This window comes from Ornithorhynchus anatinus, chromosome X2 (assembly GCF_004115215.2).
Source record: "Ornithorhynchus anatinus isolate Pmale09 chromosome X2, mOrnAna1.pri.v4, whole genome shotgun sequence".
Taxonomy (NCBI): Eukaryota; Metazoa; Chordata; class Mammalia; order Monotremata; family Ornithorhynchidae; genus Ornithorhynchus; species Ornithorhynchus anatinus.
In genome coordinates this window covers 6588436-6610184 of record NC_041750.1, presented here as the reverse complement: position 1 = coordinate 6610184, position 21749 = coordinate 6588436, and the positions used below count along the sequence as shown (strand labels likewise).

The 21749-nt window shown below is 47.0% G+C and overlaps 1 protein-coding gene across 1 annotated transcript in view; it reads left to right on the top strand.

Annotated features, from left to right (window-relative positions):
• The window catches only part of RAD54L2 (RAD54 like 2), an 86794-nt gene that overhangs the window by 41536 nt on the left and 23509 nt on the right, over positions 1 to 21749 (top strand). Inside the window, exons 3-9 of the mRNA XM_029052616.2 lie at positions 11775 to 11973; positions 14718 to 14845; positions 15840 to 15974; positions 16258 to 16490; positions 17215 to 17397; positions 18837 to 18970; positions 21258 to 21454. Coding sequence (XP_028908449.1) covers positions 11775 to 11973; positions 14718 to 14845; positions 15840 to 15974; positions 16258 to 16490; positions 17215 to 17397; positions 18837 to 18970; positions 21258 to 21454 — 1209 coding nt within the window. The remainder of the gene's footprint in view (positions 1 to 11774; positions 11974 to 14717; positions 14846 to 15839; positions 15975 to 16257; positions 16491 to 17214; positions 17398 to 18836; positions 18971 to 21257; positions 21455 to 21749) is intronic.

Genomic DNA, 21749 nt, shown 5'->3' with positions numbered 1-21749 from the left:
GAACAGCTTTGGTGACCGGCTCTTCTCAGCAGCTACATTGGGCTGCTAGTAGTATGCATCCCTAAGCAGAGAGGGGGTGAAACAAGAGTGTGGATTGACACAGTTATTCTCACCGACTCCCAGCTGAGTTGTCGACAGGCATAATGAGTTGTTCAGTCATTTATTGATCGCTTACTGTGTTGCAGACCACTGTATTAAGCACTTGGGAGAGCACAACAGCACAGTAAACAGACACATTCCCGGCCCACAACGAGCTTACAGTCTAGAGGGAGAGAGTCATAGAGCAGCAACCCCACTCAGGCAGCATGGAGTCTTGGAGGAGCATTGGAGCTGGGTTACATAAAAGCTGACCAGGTTGGATGCAGTCCCTGTCCCACATGGGGCACACAGTCCTTCATTCATTCAGTTGTATTTATTGAATGCTTTTTGGGTGCAGAACACGGTACTGAGTGCTTGGAAAGTTACAATTCAGTAACGAAGAGAGACAATCCCTGCCCACACCGGGTTTACAGTCTAGAAGGGGGGAGACAGACATCAGTGCAAGTAAACGGGCAGTTTACTTGTCTTAATCCGCATATTACGGATGTCTGAAATCATTCAGTAAATTGAAAGGAATGGGATGGAAGAGTTTTTTTAAGTACTTGATGTAGTTTTTGTTGATGCCATTTGGCTCTGGTTTTCTTATTTCTTTTCCTCTTAACCATGGGTTTATTTGAGTCGAGTGCTTTTAAGACATTTAAGGTAGAAACAGACCGTATATTGTAAGAGGCAGTTACCCACCTGAATCCTATTTTGTAAATAAGTCTTAGTGAAGCACAGTGCTTGCTCTCGTTCTCTCTCCCTCTCCTTCCAATCCTGTTTCTCCAAAACCCCAACTTGTCTTGAGAGCTGTCAAGCAGATGAGAAGAATTGCTAGGGAGAATCAGTACCATTGAATCTGCAGGATGGGAGTGGGATATTTTTGAGTGTCTGGAATGGGTTTGTCCTTGCTTAAAAATTAGCCACTTTTATTTAGAAAGTGAGATTTGTTGCTCTTTAGTGTTGTGTCACCAGTTCTGTGTGTCTCTCTTCATTTCTGCCTGAGATTAAAGCCCTGGAACAGAAACTCCTTACCATCAGCTTTAAAGCACTCAGTCACCTTGCCCCTTCCTACCATACCTCCCTGTTTTCCTACTACAATCCAGTCTGCACACTCTGCTCCTCTAATGCCAACCTACTCACTGTACCTCGATCTCATCTATCTCGCCGCTGATCTCTCGCCCACGTCCTGCCTCTGGCCCAGAATGCCCTCCCTCTTCATATCTGACAGACGATCACTCTCCCCACCATCAGAACCTTATTAAAAGCACATCTCCTCCAAGAGGCCTTCCCTGCATAAGCTCTCATTTCTTCAGCAGAGAAGCAGCGTGGCTCAGTGGAAAGAGCCCGGGCTTGGGAGTCAGAGGTCACGGGTTCAAAGTCACTTGTCAGCTGTGTGACTTTGGGCAAGTCACTTAACTTCTCTGGGCCTCAGTTTCCCCATCTGTAAAATGGGGGTTAAGACTGTGAGCCCCACGTGGGACAACCTGATCACCTTGTATCCTCCCCAGTGCTTAGAACAGTGCTTTGCACATAGTAAGTGCTTAACAATTGCCATTATTATTATTATTATTCTGCATCTCCCTTGCACTTGGATTTGTACCCTTTATTCTCCCAACCCTTCAGCCCCACAGCACTTCTGTCCACAGCCATAATTTATTTGTTGCTATTGATGCCTGTCTCTTCCTGTAGACTGCAATCTCGTTGTAGGCAGGGAATGTGCCTACCAATTCTGTAACATTATACTCTCCCAAGCGCTTAGGACAGTGCTGTGCAAATAGCACTCAGGTCATACCATTAATTGATTCATTGCAATGAGTCAAGTTGTGCCCCAGAACTAGCCCTGACACAACAGCTGAGCCGTATAGGTAAGTGAAAATTGCACTGTAAATCCCCCTTCCCCTCCCTTCTTCTGCATGTCTTTCCTGACCCTGTTGCTTTCCCTGCCACGCACCAGCGTTTCTTTGTTATTAGAATGTCGTCCGTAGCATTTTTTCAGCTCTTGGACATGTCATGTCTTCGGTTTGCGGCTCTTGCTTGAGCTCATAAGGCTTGACCACCCCTGCTGTGGATCTCGAGAACTGGATCAAGTAGATTTGGAATCATCTAATTTCAGAATGCTCTGCTTTCTCGTCCTTTTTTTTAAAAAAAAAAAAATTAAATCCTTTTCTGAAAATCTGCTGAATACAGTATGAAAGAGTACTTGCAAACCAAGGAGAGTTTTCTATGAAAAGGATGGAGTCCCAAGAATAACAGTAGGTGACGGGTGTGGTGAAGTTGATTATAGTTTTATAGTGCCTGAGATGGTGTGTTGTGGGTATATGAGACGTGCGCTTTGCCAGGGTGTTTGGCATCAGTACGGGGCTAATGAGGAAAGTCATTTGGGGCCCAGGTTCCTTTGGGTTCAGATGACTAGTTTTCCCCCTAACAGTAGAGCCTTTCTTCCTGAACTCCGTAGCAGGGGCAGTGCCCTACTGGGCCCACAGTGTCACATAAGAGCATCTAGCTCTTCTCTAGTGCCGGGGTGGCATTCTCGCAGAACCCTGCAGTAAGGAAAAGTGGCATCGTAATCGTCACCCCATGTGCAGAGTGCCCGGCACACGGATGCAACCATTTCTTCTGATCCCGCATCGCACCGTATCCAGAAAGGCTCATTCCTTTGGAAGACGGTTCCCCTAATTCTGCCGTTATGCTGTAGCCAAAACATGTAGTGAAAACCACGTTCTGGCAGCACGGACTGTACCAACAACGAACATTGGATGCCTTGAGGGACCATCTGTATCTTTCATCAGGGGAGGCCCTTCGGGCCATATGTGACACTGTCGACGACTCTTGCCGAGAACTGCAAGTTCCAGCTTGAATCAGTCAAGGACGTGGCAATCCGCTAAGGCCACGGGGGAGCCTCTTAGCATATTTGACTGAGGCTTGCGAGCATCTCAAGCCTTCCAGGCTCCAAGTCGAGAATTCAGGCTTCCTTGGCAGGACATTTTTGGAGAAGAGACAGACAGACCCTCACCCGGGACAAGCACAAGAAAGTCTTCGTAGCTACCGGGCACATCCTTCATACACTCCCACCCCCTTCTTGGGCTGGTGGTGTGGATTCGTCATCCAGTCCAACCAAGCTAGAATTCATTCAACCGTTCAGTTTTATTTATTGAGGACTTACTGTCTGCACAGCACTGTACTAAGCTCTTGGGAAAGTATAATGTAACAGTAAAACACATTCCCCGCCCACAACAAGTTTACAATCTAGAGGGGGAGACAGGCATTAGTATAAATAAATTACATAAGTGCTATGGCCAGGACGGGGGGAATCAATCAAGGGAGGAGGTCAGGGTGATGCAGAAGGGAGTGGGAAATGAGGAAAGGAGGCTTTAGTCAGGGAAGGCTTCTTGAAGATGTGCCTTCAGTGAGGCTTTGAGGGGGGGAGAATCATCGTCTGTCAGATATGAGGAGGGAGAGAGGGCATTCCAGGCCAGAGGCAGGACGTGGGCGAGAAGTCGGCGGCAAGATAGATGAGATTGAGGTACAGTGAGAAGGTTAGCATTAGAAGTGAGAAGGTTCGGCAGCCTACTTAAAGTAACAAATCCAGTTAAAGGCTGTGGAGGCTGAGCAAGAGGCCTCAAACTACTGCAGTCAGCAAGAGCCTTAGCAATGTCTTTAGCATCGAACACCACACAAGCCCTTCTGTCAAAGTCAAGACTCTTCGCACCCCTGGACTTTCCCGATATCGGAGACTCACGAACGGGTCTGCTCTCGCTGAACAATTCGCGCTGCAAGATGGCCATAGAAACCAGGCCTTTGAGAACTGTCATTCAAGTGTATTGAGTGCCTACTTGTGCAAGGCACTGTAGTAGGCTACACAGTCTCTGCTCTTGAGGAACCTACAGTCTAAGGTGGAAAGGGGAGAGTGATTCTATTCCCATTCCTCCCAGAAGTCAAGAGGCCCGAGGGCAACCGGAGCCCTCAGGGATCTGACTCTTCAGGTTGTAAATGTCAAATTTCAGATTGCCACCCCGAGGGGGGGAGAAAAAAATCCCCAAATTGCCATGGGAGACCAGCTGCTCTGTCTGCTGTATTCAGAGGCACTCATCTCCACATCCCCATCCACCCTGAACCCCACAGATCCCTCAGGTTTGGGCCTGGCAAATCTTGCCAATTTCACTCCCTGTCATTTAAACTCAGACCAGCTATCCCCCAGAGTTTTCAAAAAGTGCCGAGAGGCCCCAGTTGCGTAACTGAGAAAATGGAGCTTTCATGTCTTCCTCAATTTCTGCAAGAGCCTCGGGTACAACAGGGACTCTGAAAGATCTGGCGATCCTGTATCGACTGCAGTGCTTAGCAAAGGGTTTGGCAAGGAGTAAGCACCTAATAAAGAGCATCATTATTACCAGCTTGTCAAGCCCCTCCATGCTGCCTGACAGGAAAGACTTAAAGTATTTTATAACCCTGTCCAGTTGTGGTCTGTCGAAATCCAACTGGTTCCATCCCTGGTCCCGTTGGAATTGTTATGACTATGGACTGAAGCCTGACCACATTATGGTCAAGCCTGCTGCTCTCCTGGGAAGCAGCCTCTTTATGTTTTTTATCAGTGAATCAGTCAGTGATTTGAGAACTTCCGGTGTGCAGAGCTCTGTACTGAGAGCTTGGGAAAGTACAAGCCAATAGAGTAGATGAGGGTCCCTCCCCACAAGGAGCTTACAGTCTACAGGGGGAAACAGACGTTAAAGTAAATTCCAGATAGGGGAAATGGTGGAGTTTCAAGATCTAATAATAATTATGGTTTCTGTCAAGCACTTCCTGTGTGCCAGGCACTGTACAGTACGATGGGGCTGGGATGAGTACCTAAGTGCTTCAGTGGAACACAGCCAAGTATGCAGGCGATGCATGGGGAGGGCGGATAGGGGAAATGAGGGCTTAGTCAGGGAAGGCCTCTTGGGGGAGATAGATTTTTAGGATAGGTTTGAAGGTGGGGAGACAGCTGTGAAGGGGGGGGGGGGGGCTCCAGGAGTTCCGGGCCCAAGGGAGGACGTGGGTGAGGGGTCAGTGGCGGTATAAATGAGAAGGAAGTTCAGAGAGGAGGTTGGCGGTAGAGGAGTGGAGTTCACAGGCTGGATGGTAGTAGATGGGTGAGGTAAAGTAGGGAGAGCTGATTCAGTGCCTTAAAGCCTTTAAGCCGAAGCCCGAGGTAGGGAGATCACCAATAATAATAAATACATTATTTATTAATGTAAATAAGTCTGCACACCTGGGAAGAATTCAAATTATGGCACCTAATCCTCATTTTTCACTCTTCTCTAGGTGACTGGTTCCATGGCTCTCATTTCCCAATTTCACCAAGAATCCAGTTTTTAAACCTCTTTTATAATAGTAATCGCACCTATCGTGGACCTGCTGAGTGCCATGCACTGTACTAAACACTTGGGATGTACAAAACAGAGAAGTGACACATTTTGTGCCCACAAGGAGCTTGTCTGAGCCATGGTGAATATATGAGAGAGACAGACACACTGTCACAGTACCGTACTTTAAATGTCCTGTTCAAATGCCGACACCACACCCGGCACTTACAGTTGCATTTATGGGGGTGATGTGACTGTGAAAAGGTGTTTTGACTTGGCATTCTTTTTGGGTGTCCTGGATAGGGGATAAAAATTATTGGTATTGACTGCTTGGCACATAAGAAATGCTTAACAAATACTATTATTATTGTGTTTGTGTGTGTGTGTGTATTGGTGAGCCGGGGGGGGAGGGCATAATAATGGGTGGGCATTGGAAACTTTCCTATTTTCTACTAGAAGATTTTGGCTCAAGTAACTGCCTGCCTTTCCTACTGGAGTGGTGATGTTCTTTAAGTACGCTCCACGCAGAGACTATGTAAGAGACTTATGTAAGTGCTCTTTAGTATTGATGTAACACTGGTCGTCTTAGTCACAGGCAGTGGGATCTGGCCAATGTTAAAGCACTGACTATTTGGGGCCTGGCTCTATTTGCATAATTAGCAATTTGGAAGATACAGACTGACCCCAGAGCTGGATTGTTGATGTTCTGATTTGCCCACAGCCCCTCTTAGGCCTTTTATTTGCCACTCTTTGTAAAGCTTTTTGTCTACCTCCTCCCCCCCCCCCCCCCCCCCCCCCCCCCCCCCCCCCCCCCCCCCCCCCCCGGCACTGAGTGACGATAGTTCTCTTTTCCTCTCTTGGATGAAGCAACTTCACTTTGCAGACTCTTCAGCGTGTCTCAAAATGAAAGAATTCAGAATGTGATGCTTTTAAATTTCCGCTTGTACCAACACTGGTGTAGTTAATAATAATAATAATGTTGGTATTTGTTAAGCGCTTACTATGTGCCGAGCACTGTTCTAAGCGCTGGGGTAGACATAGGGGAATCAGGTTGTCCCACGTGGGGCTCACAGTTTAATCCCCATTTTACAGATGAGGGAACTGAGGCACAGAGAAGTTAAGTGACTTGCCCACAGTCACACAGCTGACAAGTGGCAGAGCTGGGATTCGAACTCATGAGCCCTGACTCCAAAGCCCGTGCTCTTTCCACTGAGCCACGCTGCTTCTCTAACTGTTGTGGCACTTGACATGTCAGTCATATTTGAGCGCTGTGTGCAGAGCACTGTACTAAGTGGTTGGGAGAATACAATATAACATAGTCCCTGCCCACAATGAGATTACGGTCTAGAGGGGGAGACGGGCATTAATGTAAATAAAATTACACGTGTGATGCGTTTTCCAGCGATTGGTTGTACTCCCACAGTGCATATCAGAAAAGACCCCCAGAACCGAGACAGTTTACTGGTTGGCAGCTCTGAATCCCTCCTTTTCTCTTTCCTTCCCTTGCCTAGGGGCTGGCTGCCGGGCGTTCTCTATTGGACTCCCCAGTCTTCACCAAGAGCCAGACTCTAAACTCACCTAACGTTTAGTGGCTGTCGGAGACGTGGAGATTGCGGGTTTTGCCCACAGTGTTCGGTGGTTAGCCTGGAGTGGAGGCAGAAGCTGGGCTACTTCTCCCAACTCAGCCATCATGCTAATGAAAGCAGTTGGATGTCGGTGGGCTAAAGAGGATCCTGGAAGCCTTAAGTAAATGGAAAAATAGCTCTGGCTAGGACTTGAGGCAGACTAATAGGCAAATCATGTAGTGTAATCAGCAGGGTGATTCATTGCTGGGTGCTCACAATAGCAGTTTACCCAGTGTGCAGGAGAGGTGGGAATTAAGTGACATTTCCCCCAATGGCCTCACCCCTCCCCCAGCAGATTCTTTGTCAATAAGCACAGCCTGGTGAGTGAAGAGAACAGGATGGTAAACTCAAGTCAATCAGTGGTACTTATTGAGTACTTACTGTGTGCATAGCACTGTACTAAGCACTTGGGAGAATATAGTATAACCGAGTTGGTAGCCACGTTCCCTGCCCGTGAGGAGATGAGAGTCCAGAGGGGGAGTCAGAAATCAATATAAATTTCAGCTATGTACCAAAGTGCTGTGGGGCTGAGGGCGGGGTGAATAGCAAGTGCTTAATGGATGCAGATCGAAATTCGTCTAATGATCATATGAAGAGGCCAGGATGAGTTGCATAGAAAGTTCCACCTAGGCCTCTTGGAATAAATTCTGGTCATTTCAGACCCTCATTGGGGGGCGGGGGAAATTGAGGGTGGGCTAGATAGGGCTTTATTGAGCTGTTCGATTTTCAAGAGAATTCCCCCGGTTGTTAGCTGGGAGAGGAAACTGGGGTTGAGCCAGATGAGGGAAAGGAGGACGAACCAAGTACTGAGATTGGAGGGTAGCCCTAACAGCCTTTAGCTTAGTTTCTGTTTTGAAGAAGACTGGCAGCCACATTGCAAATGTAGGTGTATCCATGAAGCAGCTTGGCCTAGCGGATAAAACACGGGCCTGGGAGTCAGAATAATAACGATAATAATTGTGATACTTGTTAAGCGCTTAATATGTGCCAGGCACTGTACTAAGTGCTGAGGTAGATACAAGATATTCCGGTTGGACACAGTCCCTGTCCTACATAGGGCTCACAATCTTAATCCCCATTTTACAGGTGAGGGAACAGAGAAGTGAAGTGCCCAAGGTCACACAGCGGACAGCTGACGGATCTGGGATTAGAACCCAGGTCCTTTGGACTCCTAGGCCTGGGCTCTAGCCACTAGACCACACTTCTTCCCAGAAGGACGTGGTTTCTAATCCTGGTCACGCTTGCCTGCTGTGTGACCTTGGGCAAGTCACTTAAGTTCTCAGCTGTGGGCAAGTCACTTAACTTCTCTGTGCCTCAGTTACCACATCTGTAAAATGGGAATTAAAACTGTGAGCCCCACGTGGGATAACCTGATCACCTTGTATTCCCCAGTGCTTAGAACAGTGCTTTGCACATAGTAAGCGCTTAACAAATACCACCATTTATTCCCTGGGCCTCAGTTTCCTCATTGGAAAAATGGGGATTAAGACTGAGCAACCTGTGTACTACCTGTGTAAGGCTATGTATAACCTGATTAGCTTGTACCTATCCTTGCTGTTTGTACAGTATATGGCACGTAGTAGGTGCTTAACAAATATCATTTTTAAAAAAAAGACCCCTTCTCTCTGGGAGAAGCTGAGTGTCTGCTCCTCCAGACGTCTGTAGAGCGAGAAGGAGCGTTCTCCTGGCCTTCACTTTGGCTTTCGGGAAGAGGGATTCATTTAACGGGTGTGAGTTGGGACAAGCTGCCTGTTGTCTTATGTAACTATTACATAAGTATTAGCTCTTGTTAGAGCTAAGTGGGAGGGGCATGGAATGGTGAGTCTCCTTAACGGATGACTGACTAATTTATTTAGTAATTTATTTATTATAGGAAAAGAACCTTTTTGTTGCATTTTCGAGTAAAGCTGCTGCTGGGGGTTGATTTTTGGAGCATGGTGGTCACAGTATAAAAAGATGGGAAAATGGCTTCTCAGAAGTTGTGTGGTTCTAGTTACTCAGCATGAACTCAAACATAGGTTGTGGGGCTTTGCTTCCATCAGTCAGTCGTATATATTGAGTGCTTACTGTGTGCAGAGCTCTGTTCTAGGCAGTTGGGCGAGTACAATAAAACAGAGTTGGTAGACATGTTCCCTGCCCTCAAGGAGCTTACACCTTTGACAGAGATTCTGGGAAATCAAGGGTAACAGGAAGGGATTGTAAAGATTCTTCTCAAGGGAAGCAGCGTGGCCTAGTGGAAAGAGCACAGGCCTGGGAGTCAGAGGACCTGGGTTCTAATCCCAGTTCCAACACTTGCCTGCTGTGGGATGTTGAACAAGTCACCTGCCTCAGTTTCCTCTTCGGTAACATGGGGTTTCAATACCTGTTTTCCCTCCCTCTTAGATTGTGAGCCCCATGTGGGTCTGTCATTAGGTCCAGTTGGATTATTTGTATCTACCACAGTGCTTGGCACATAGTAAGTGCTTAACAAATACCATAACTATTATTCCTCTAGGCCCAGGAAAACCTAAGGTGGTGTGTGGTTGGCCCTGTGAGAGGTCTTAAGTCTTTGCAGTGTAACTAATCTTGTTTAATGCTGATGTTTCAGGGAGACCTCGAAAAGATCAGCTCCTTGCTTTGCCCAGGAATGAAGGATCCACTCCTTGCAAAGTTGTTGGCTTTTATATTGGTGAGGGGTTAACATAAGATCTCTGTATTCATAAGTCAGTGTCGATTTTTGTTTTATAACAGTTGTCTTTTGCCCTGAAACTAATAAAGCAGCTGCATTAGCCTTTTCTTTGGAAATTCTGGGACAGACCGAATAACTGGGTGGCGTACCGGCGTTGAAAGAGTGCACATTCTTTCCTGCTGCACCTCCTCTTGAACTCTCCCTAGCCAAGTCTGCCCCAGATCCACCTCCCGGGGGAGAGGGCGTGAGAGAGAGAGTTGCTAATAGCAGCTCACAGGGTAGAGGGGGTCTTGTGATGGAAGGACTAAATCAGCAGCAGCCTTCACCGATCCCCTACTTTATGCGGAGCACCAGATTAGGCAGCTGGAAAACATATAGTAGAAGTCAAAGATGGGATCTAGGTCCTGGAGGAGCTTACATTCTCCTCCTCTCCCAATTCCTTTGCAAAAAAAGAAACATTTAAAAGCTGATTTTGCACATCTATAATCACTGTTGTGGCCTTAAGATCTTGATAGGCTGACAGGAAAGGAGTCAGTCTTGGCTCTGGGAGAAGCACTGCCTCAGTAATTCACCAGTGATAGAAAGAAAAGTTGATTTTTTTTTCCCCTGCCCAGAAACGAGGTTAATCCACATTTGAATGAGAGGAGCAGCGTGGCCTAGTGGAAAGAGCCCGAACCTGGGTTCTAATCCCTGCTCTGCCACTTACCTGCTATGTGACCTCGGACAAGTCACTTTGCTTCTCTCTGCTTCAGTTCCCTCATCGGCAAAACAGGGATTCAATCCCTGTTCTCCCTCCTACTTAGACTGTGAGCCCCATCTGGGACCTGATGTTCTTGTATCTACGCCAGTGCATAGTACAGTGCTTGGCCCAGAGTAAGTGCTTAACTGATATCCCAATCATTCATTATTATTAGATTCTAAGATTCTTTATGGAGTCCGTGGCTACAGAGACCCCGGAGTGACAGAAGCTTTCCCCACCCCACTGGCCGCTTTCTTCCAGCAGAGAGTTAGCCTCTCGCTACTCTGGAGGAGACAAGTGACATGGAAAATATCAAGGGGCAGAGATGCTCCTGGCAGTTGATATTTGAGGCTAAAGTCATGGGCTGGTTTTCCGAGTGGATGGTGTCTGGCAGCCTCTAGTGGTGCCTGATGCAAAGGAGGTCGAAGGATAAAAATCTGTGGACCCCTGTGTCATCCTTCCCTTAGGCACTTACGTAGCCTCTGGACATCTTGCTGGTAATGATGTAGCAACCGATCGATCGGTGGTATTTATTGATCGCTTACTATGTGCAGAGCACTGTACTAAGCTCTTGGGAGAGTAGAGTACAACAGAGTTGGTAATCACGTTCCTTGCCCCCAGCTAGCTTAATGGAAATAACCGGCCCTGTCTTCGTCATTGTCCCAAAGGTGCTTAGACTCTCCCCGAAGTCCCTGCCCGGGCTTTCTGCCTCCTCATCCCTTCCGCTCTCCCTCCTCATCTGAATTTGCTCTCACTCTGACTTTTGCCCTTTCCATGGCTCAGCCTTCCCAGCCAATCCCTGCCCAAGAGCCGTCGCTGAGCCAGTCAGAGGACTTCGCGGGGATCCAGAGAGACATTTGTTTTTAATGTGAATTGAGGCGGTGTGTCATATTTGGTACAGGCGGTGTGTCAGAAGCCGCACCCAGGTGATGAAAACCAGACTGTATGTACAAGGTGCCTGTGTGCTAATGAACCAGGGCAGATGGAATATGGTTTGGACTTGTGGGATGAAGTGGGGACAGGTGTCGTGCTCTCCGTTTTATCGGTAAGGTCACGGTTGCATTCATCGAGGGCTTACGATGCTGGGCAAAGCACTACACCGATCACTGGGAAGAATACCGGGGCATTGATTTGGGCCCAGCACCTGGTCCATCTGGATTGACAGTCTAAAGCCGGTAGGTCTGTGCTCTTGCAGGGCAAGTCACATTAGAGTCCAATCCGATTCCTTCTCCGCTCAGCTCCCACCGCCGTTGTTAGATTCGCACAGCCTTGCTCTTGAGTAGAGGCCAATTCCTCAATGTCCGGTTGCTCTGTCTCTCCAGACCAATCCCAGGAAGGTGTTTATGGCACTGAACACACCCACCCTGGAGAAGATGGGGAATGGCAACGCTCCACTTCAACTACCTCATCTCAGAGTGAGCAGGCAGAGCGACTAGGGAAGAACCAGCGCAAGAGCCTGACCTCTGAGGACACCAAAAAGAAGAGGGCTCAGAAACCTTCCCACATGAGGAGGAACATAAGGTAAGTAGGACCAGGTGCGTAGCAAGAGAAAGGGGGCTAATTATGCGGGCCGGATATCAGTCGATCTTTCGGTGGGATTTATTGAGCGCTCACTGTGTGGACCGAGCGCTTGGGGGTGTCCAGTACCCCAGAGTTGGTAGACACGATCCCTGCCCACAAGGAGCTTTCAGTCTAGAGGGGGAGCTTACGGAGTCCAGGCTAGGCGTTTGCTCCACTGAACAGACACATTGAATTCTCCCTGCTGATATGCCCTTTGGGCATTTGGCGTTCAACCCACCCTCAGCCCCACAGCGCTTACGTTCACATCTACAAATTATCTATATTAATGCCTGCCTCCCCTTCTGGTCTGTAAGCTCGTTTGGGGCAAGGGAACCTGTCTACGACTCTCTTCTATTGCATTCTCCCAAGTGCTTAGTACAGTGCTTTGCACTCAATAAGCGCTCAATAAATATCATCGATTGATACGGCCAGCGGCGTTTGTGGTTGCTCTTATTTCCTAGCAGCATGCCAGGAAATGTTCTAACTGCTTGCTCAATCTGTGCCCCAATGAATAACATCTCTCTTCTCTACCCCACTATCAGAAAGTTCAGAGATCAAGTGATTTGTTTTTAGTGTCAGAGTTTGAGTTTAGGTCATGGAACGTGGGCACGTTCCCACATTAAGCCAAGGAACAACAGGTAGGGAAGGCTCCGAGTCTAAATCTAAATCCCTCTTCCTGCGGTGGCTGGTGTCTCAGGAGAGGAAACGGGGAAACTGTGAGGACACTGAGGCTTTCTCTTTACACTGGTGAATCCTAGTCCAAAAGGTTAGTAATACGGAAATTAATATTTTTTATTTATAAACATACACAGAGCCCCAAACATTAAAAATGGGTTTTAACATAATAATTTATACAAAGAAAGAAATTTTGACCATGTAAGCATGGCAGAATGGCGGAGATGCCCAAGGCCCAATGAAAAGAGTTCCGCCTCTCCATTTCCGCCAGTTCCCCACTTACCTGCTGTGTGATCCTGGGTAAGTCACTTAACTTCCCCAGGCCTCAATTTCCTTATCTGTGAAATGGTGATTCAATCTCCATTTTTCCCTCCCCTTTAGACTGTGTAGGGGAAAGGAACTGTGACTGATTTGAGTAACTAAAGAGACAGAGAAGTAGCGTGGCCTAGTGGAAAGAGCCCAGTCTGGGAGTCAAAAGGACCTGGGTTCTAATCCCGGCTCTGCCGGTTGCTTGCTCTGCAACCTTGAGCAAGTCACTTCTCTCTGTCTGTTTCCTCAAATGTAAAATGGGGATTAATACCTGTTCTCCCTTCTACTTACTGTGAACCTCCATGTGGGACGGGGACTGTGTCCGCACTAATTAACTTGTACCTACCCCAGTGCTTAGAGTGTTTGACGCATAGTAAGCCCTTAAAAACCTAAAAAAAAAATGGAATCGCTTAACCTGGGAGTGTAGTCAGAGGCTTATGTATCAGTCTTGGTACATTCGTGTGAAGCTGGAATTGTTCAGTTGCGTCACGCACCCGATTCAGCTGCAGAAGCTGCCCACAGAGTTGCCCCCAGTGCCGCCTGTGGCAAAAATGAACACTTTGGGAATGTGAGTGACTCATAAATTGAGGGAGAAAGTTTAGTTACGGAATTTTAGAATGTTGTTGGTTGGCACATTCCCAGTGAGTCCAGGGCTGTGCTTCTGTATCCTCCCAGGTAACAAATGTCAGAAGACTGAATCAGACTCCAGCTGCGACTAGTACATGCAGCTTCTTTCCTGAACTGTGCTACTTAACTCCACAGCCTAAGCAGTTCCGCGTTCTATTGGATGCCAACATGGAGAGCTTTCAAAATGTGGAAAGACAGTATAAAACAAATCCTGTGAAAGAGAGCCCCATTTTGATGAATTGCTGATACCCAAGTTAGGAGTGTAGGCCTCCCTAGTAAGAGCAGTTGGTGTGACAAGCATCTTAAATTGTGGCTTTTCCTCTTGGTAGTTCCCATCTCATTCTTTAATAATAATTGATAATTGTGGTATTTGTTAAGCACTTACTCTCTGTCAGGGACTGTTTTAAGTGCTTGGGTGAGTACAAAGTAATCCGGTAGGACACAGTCCTTGTCCCACATGGGGCGCTCAGTCTTAATCCTCATTTGACTGATGAGGTGACTAAGGCACAGAGAAAGGCAGTGACTTGCCCAGGGTCACAGCAGACAAGTGGTGGAGCTGGGATTGGAACCCGGGTCCTTCTGACACTCAGGCCTATGCTCTATCCTCCAGGCCACGCTACTTCTCCGATAACTCTTAGTATTACTATTTTACTGGACACACTCCCTCATAACTACAGTAGAGTATCTGCAGTGTCTTCTAATCCCTTGTTCTTTCTGGAGCCCCTAACAGCCATTTCCCCATTTGGGTTTTGGTGTGAAGGTGCCAGAGTCAGAATCTCAGGGAAGCAGTGTGGCCCTAGTGGGAAGAATGTGGGTGTGGAAGTCTGAGGACCCGGGTTCTAAGCCCAGCTGTACCACTTGTCTGCTGTGTGACCTTGGACAAGTCATTTCCCCTCCTCTGTGTCTGTTTCCTCAACTCCCTCCTACTTAGACTGTGAACCCCTTGTGGGACAGGGACTGTATGTGTCCTGATGGATTTTTATCTAGCCCAGCACTTAGAGCAGTGCTCAATACCTAGTAAGCGCTTAAATGCCATTTCAAAAAAGAAGAATCTAAGAATGTAATAAGAACAAAACTCCTGTTCGGATGTTTAGAAAGCTGCTTCGGGAGGATCAGCTGGAGGCAGTTACTAAGGCCGCCCAACAGGAAGAGTTGGAGAGAAGGAAGCGACTGGAGCAGCAGCGAAAAGACTACCCTATCCCCATTCCCCCTGTACCACTAGGTAAGCAGACAGAACAGGTCTCTGAGGTGGGTGTGGTTGCACACACTGAAATAGCCCTGGAGAGAACAGGGGCCTAGGGGAAGATCCATCAGCTACTGCAGAGGGAGAAAGGAGAATGGGATTTGCACATGGTCCTGGGGGGTGGCGGGGAAGGTGGCGGGGTCTTAGTTATCGGTCTCCTGGGGAATCGGCCTCAGTCACAAACGGGCCTGCCAAGCTGCTCTGGCCAGTTCATCTGCCTTTCTCTCACAGGCAACAACTTTTCTGTTTCATTAACCAAGGCAGAATATTCTTTCAAATTCAGTTATTTATTGAGCACTTCTTGGGTGCGTGGTACCGCCTTTAAGTGCTTGGAAGAGTGTGGCAGAAGCAAAGGCACACTCTGCCCTCCAGGAGCTTACCAGCTAATGGGAGGCATGGAAGGGGGACGGGAGGGCAGAAGACAAGCAGACAAATGATATCCAGATCAGCAAAATTGTTCCTTTAAATTGAAGTTCCCTCTCTTTTTCTCTAGTTCTTCATCTCATTTAGTGGCCTGGCTATCTGGTGGGATTAATATGGCTACTTGAGGGAATTTCACACCTGGAAAGAGAATCTCTACAAAGAGAGATTAATCCCTATCTGTAAAATGGGGATTAATACTGGGAACCCCATGTGGGGCATGGACCAGGTCCAACCTGATAAGCGTGTATCTACCCCAGTGCTTAGTACAGTGCCTGGCACATAGTAGAAGCTTAACAAATACCAAAAGAGAGAGACAGAGAGAGAGAGGCATCGTAAAGACTCCTCCATCTCGAGTGTGACCCTGTTTTGGGATATTGGCTCAGGTCTTGTAAGAAACTCTCATGGGGAGGCTGGCTTATTGGAAATTAAACTAGCCAATGGAAGGCTAGGGAAAGAGAGTTGTAAGTACAGAGGATTTTGGAAAAGTAGGCGTGAGTTGGCTGTTTCTCTGGCTTCCTTCTCCATCCCCCCTTGTTTATTTCTTTTGCAGAAGACATTGTATTAAGAACAGGTGATACTCCTCAGCTGCCCCCTCAGGTCTTAGCCCAGGAAGTGATCTGCTTGGACAGCACCAGCAGTGGTAGTGAGGATGATACAAAGGGAGTACTTCATGACATGAAAGATGGTAAGAAACCTAACTTTGGTCCTCCTCCGCCATGGGGTAATATCTCCAAGTTTAAAGGTTCCCAGAGCCCTCACCAGTGTGGGGCCAACTTGATGAACTCCCCACGTCCCCTTGAAAAAGGTCATCTTAGCTTGTGTGTGGCATGGGAAGGTGGAGGAAGATACAAATTAGCACTCTGGGAGATGGTGACAGGTCTGGGCCCTTGACGTGGTTTTTTGCCCCCCGGTGTACTTGAGATTTTAAGTAATAAAGTCTCTCTCCTTGTTCCTTCTGGGCGCCTTAGAGGTGATCGAACTCAGCTCAGGAGAGGACGAAGCTCTTCAGATCGTGGACAGCAGTGACTCTGCCAATGAGGGCGAAGATGAGGTGGCTGAGGAGAGCAGTGGATCACACGTGAACGATGCCTTAAATCAGTCTGATGCTCTGGGGCAGGTCATTGTTAATATCAACCATCCCCCCAATGAGGAGAATATCTTCCTGGCGCCTCAACTGGCAAGAGCAGTGAAACCTCATCAGGTACAGGGGTCTGGGAGCTACTAGCAAACCTCTTTTCTCCTCCCAGGCCTTTCTCTGTCTCAAGTCCTCCCTCCTGGTCCCTGAGTAACTGGGGAGAGGCAGCTAGCAGGCTTCCTTGGCCGGCTCTCACCACCCCTCCTATCTCTCCTTCCCCGGTTGCTGTTTCTGCTGTCCCCAAGCCTCCTCCGTTATTTGATGCGGTCCTTAAAGCAGGTATTATCACAATCAGTGAGAAACTCACTAACCACCCTGTGCCAGTAAGAAACTGATTCAGAAGGCTTGGTCCATGTTGTCAAGCTCTTGACGCTCTGCAGTAGCAATCGAGATGGCTTTTTGGAGGGATGAAGTTGAAAGAATTGTGGGTTTTGACTTGCTACCTTGGGGTTCCCAAATCCCGTTGTGCGAAGTCGGATTTAAGGCTCCTGGATGAGGTGCTTATTATTAAAAGTCTTCCTCTTCAGCCCAAACTCTAGTAACATGCCTTGCGTGCCTCCCCACACACAAAGCATCATGTTATTTTCCAGAATTACTCTGTTGACGATACTTGCCCTTCTGATAATAGGATGGAGAATATCTGAAACTTCTTGCCTAGGGCCAAAAGTATTCTGACCCTGTACCCAAATGTAGCCCTGACCTGAGAGAGTAAGTCCCAAGCTTTATTATCTGTCAATCTCTGACTTTTCCTCCCCCCACCCCCCCCCCCCACCCCCCACCTCCCTGTTAGATTGGCGGCATTCGGTTCCTGTACGACAACCTGGTGGAGTCGCTGGAAAGATTTAAAACCAGCAGTGGTTTTGGTTGTATTTTGGCTCACAGCATGGGCCTAGGCAAAACTCTGCAGGTGATCTCCTTTTTGGACGTCCTCTTCCGACACACAGAAGCCAAGACCGTCCTTGCGATTGTACCGGTAAGAAGCCTAGGCTGGACACCAAGTTTCATTAACTTGGCATTATGAAGGGTTGCTGAGGGGGCTTACTTCCTGTGGGGAACTGAATCACCTCCATTTCCTCCCCTGTTTAATTTTCTCCTCTGTGAAGCCTTAGCATTTTTACCCTCCTAGCGAGATCACTCGATCAAACAATCAGTGGTATTTATTGAGCTCTGCACGAAGCCATTGGGAGAGTACAGTAGAGCAAGTAGACATGATCTCTGGCCTCAAGGAGCTTACGATCTAGTGGGGGAGGTACACATCAAAATAAATTACAGGTTAGGGGAGCATAAAGATATGTACATAAGTGCTGTGGGGTTGGGAGGGGAGACCTAACTGCTTTCGGGGCACGGACTCAAGCGCACGGGGGACTCGACAGGAAGGAAAAAGTATGATTTTAAAACAAAGCACGCTTCCTCCCCTCAAAGGGTTTATCGTTAAATGGGGGAGGCAGGCACACATCGTGTCCGTACAGTGGAAGCAGAAGGAAAAGTACACAGTTGGCATTGGCAAAAGTTTGAAATCATGTCGACCCCTTGCCTGTATCATTCCCGTGGTTTGAGGTTTGAGGGAGAGAGCTGATTGAGTACCTTAAAACTGATGGAAAAGAGTTCGTGTTTGATGTGGAGTTGGATAGGCAACCATTGGAGGTTTCTGAGGAGTGGGGAGATATGGACTGAATGGTTTTTCAGAAAAACGATACGGGCAGCAGAGTGAAGTATGGTATGGTCTGGTCTGGAGCCAGGAAGGTCAGTGGGAAGGCTGATGCAGCAGTCACAGCAAGAAATGTTAAGTGTCTGGATCAACGTGGTAGCAGTATGGATGTAGAGGAACAGGCAGATTCTAAACTTGTGAAGGACGGACCGACATGATTTCAAACCATCAGCTTTAAAGCACTCAATCACCTTGCCCCCGCCTACCTCATCTTGCTACTCTCCTCCCACAACCCTTCCCACACACTTTGCTCCTCTAATGCCAACCTACTCACTATATCCCGATCTTGTCTGTCTCACCCCCGACCTCTTGCCCATATCCACCTTCTGACCTGGAATGCCCTCCCTCTTCTTAACAGACGATTACTCTCCCCTGCCTTCAAAGCCTTATTGAAGGCACGTCTCCTCCAAGAGGCCTTCCCTAAGTCCTCATTTCCTTTTCTCCCACTCCCTTCTGTGTTGCCTTGATTTGCTCCCTTCATTAACACCCCACAGAACTTATAAATGTATCCATAATTTATGTTAATGTCCATCTCCCCCTTTAGACTGTAAGTTTGTCATGGGCAGGGAACATGTCTATCATGTTATTGTACTTTCCCAAGTGCTTAGTACAAAGCTGTGCACACAAAGTGCTCAGTAAATATAATTGAATGATCTTTGGCCTAATTTCTTAAAGCCGCCTTATCTGGAACTTCTCTTTGGCAGGTGAACACTCTCCAGAACTGGCTTGCAGAGTTCAATATGTGGCTACCTGCACCTGAAGCTCTTCCTCCAGACAACAAGTCTGAAATCATGCAGCCACGCTTCTTCAAAGTTCACATCCTGAATGATGAACACAAGTGCGTGTCTTTTTTTTCTCGCAGTTATTTTCTTTCCCAGATTTGGATTTATGTTGCCCGGGAATATCCTACTTGTCTCAGCCTCCCAAATTTCCCTCTGAATTTTTTCCTACAAATTTGATGTCTTCCTTCAATTCCTTACATAATTTCCACATAAAGGGAGAAATGTGACTTTGGGGGGTGAATATCAACCTTTTATTGTAAGTGTGATTTTCTATCAAATTTTTCTATTTTTTCCCCCTCTCCCCTTTTGTAACTGTGGGGCAGCAATTCCAGACTTAAAACACTGTTCCTCATTCAGACTTCCTTTTCCAAAAATGTCAATTCACTACATGCCTAAAATCAAGAAATAGTCAATGAGAGAGAGAGATTGTGAACAAAAAACATATTTCTGCACCTATTTCTACCTCACATGCTCCATCATGATTAAAACCAAACTTTGGCCCCCTCTACCTTTTTAAAATCATTTTTTCCATTTGTTTATGCTTTTCATTTCTCATATCATGGAAAATGAAGTTTGATTTGTTCATTCACTTTTCAGCCCTCAACTGCCATTAAACTTGAATTCCAAAGCTCTTAGGACTGTGGTCTTACTCCACCTGCCCACAGAACAAGTAAACCCTATTTTTATTGAAATGTTTTACATTGGATTTTTTTTGAATACTATTCAAGTGCTTACTATGTTCCAGGCACTGTACTGAGCGCTGGGGTAGACACAACCTAATCAGATTGGATATGGTCCGCGTCCCATGTGGGGTTCACAGTCTTAATCCCCATTTTAAAGATTTAGGTAACTGAGGCCCAGAAAAGTGAAGTAATTTATACCCAAGGTCACACAGCAGACAAATGGCGGAGCTGAGATTAGAACCCAGGTCCTTCTGACTCTCAGGCCTGTGTTCTGTCCACTAGGCCACGCTGTTTCAGTTGTTACTGCCTTTTTCAGTAGCCAGGTTTCATACACTTTTGCTTAAAAAAAAAAAAAAAAATGAAAGCTAAACCTGATGTAACAGGTGGTGCTTCTTTTAAAGTAGGCCAAGTTTCTACTCTAGAGAAGCCAACTCAGGGGGTCTATTAAATCTCCAAATGACTTTCCTGTTCTGCTCCCTCTTTCAATGTTGCTTTGCTGTTGGAAGAGCATTCTATTATTCAGTGAATGAGACACCAGTCAGGGAGGGCAGAGAAAGTCTCACTTGTGTGGTCCCTTCCAGCAACATAATGTTGCACTCACGGTCTTTGCTGAAGCTCGAGGCTTCATTACTTTGGGAAGCACCATTTACTTTCCCCTACGGAAATTGGGTTTGGACAGAAGATTTGGCACAGTAGTGCTGTTTCTTTCTAGTTTTGTTCCTTTTTTTTTTTTAATGGAATTTGTTAAACACTTACTACGTGCTAGGCATTTTACTAAGCACTGGGGTAGATACGAGCTAATGAGGTTGGACTCAGTCCATGTCCCACTGTCTTAGTCCCCATTTTACAGATGAGGTAACTGAGGCACGGAGAAGTAAAGTGACTTCTGTGAGTTATACAGACAAGTGTTGGAGCTGGGATTAGAACTGTTTAATGAGTAAGCGTTTTGGGGCGAACTGTTGTATTCTTCCAGGTTTTATGGGAGTTTTTTTCCTCTACTGTATTTCTGGTCCCAATTAATGGGGATTGGATATAGTGCTGGATACAGAATCAAGGAGTCCTGGAATATTTTATTCTTTCTGATTTCACCGATTTCCTAGGTCTGTTAACTATGAAATTTGACTAGTAATTTGGTGCCTCAGTTTCCTTTTGAAACAGAAAGAGTAATATACTGGACCTTGAGACACAAGTAACATCATTTGAGAAGAAAGCATGGCTTAGTGGAAAGAGCATGGGTTTGGGAGTCAGAGGACGTGGGTTCTAATCCTGGCTCTGCCACTTGTCTGTTGTGTGACCTTGGGCAAGCCACTTAACTGCTCTGTGGCTAAGTTACCTCATCTGTAAAATGTGGATTCAAACTATGAGCCCACGTGGGACAATCTGATTACCTTGTATCCACCTCAGGGCTTAGAACAGTGATTGGCACATAGTAAGTGCTTAACAAATACAGTTATTATTATTATATCATTTGCCTGTCTCCAAGAAATAAGAGGAGCTTGGGATGGTTTATTTAGATACTTTTCGAGTGCTTTAGAGTCCCTTAGAAAAAGGTGGTTTCTCTGTAAAGAATGATTCCTGCTGCCAGCACCCATTTCAGTGAACGTGCAGCAGGCAAGTCAGCAGGAAAAGGAAGTCAAAACCTCTGTCTTGATTTCTTTAGGACGACAGCTGCTCGGGCCAAGGTGGTGGCCGACTGGGTGACGGAGGGCGGGGTGCTGCTGATGGGGTATGAAATGTACCGACTCCTCTCCCTGAAGAAATCCTTTGCCACGGGCAGAAAGAAGAAGACCAAGAAACCAGCTGGTCCAGTAATTATCGATCTGGATGAGGAGGATCGACAACAGGAGCTCTTAAAAGGTGGACCCTTTTGTTCCAAGGGGGAATCTTCTGAGAGTTTTAGATAATAACTGGGGAACTTGGTTTCTCCATAGCAGGGAAACCATCCCTGGGGGTCGGGGGCTTGCTAACACTCTAGACAACAGAGCATAGTGGGAAAAGCCTGAGGCCAGAGGTCAGGAGACCAGCCTTTTTCTTTACTATCTCTTAGTTCTAGGGGTACATCCTTTCCTCATTGTGACTCCCATTTTTTCATTTGTAGTGGGAGAGAATGGCCTGCTTTTTTTCCTCCCTTGTGGAGAAATGGTTAGAATCC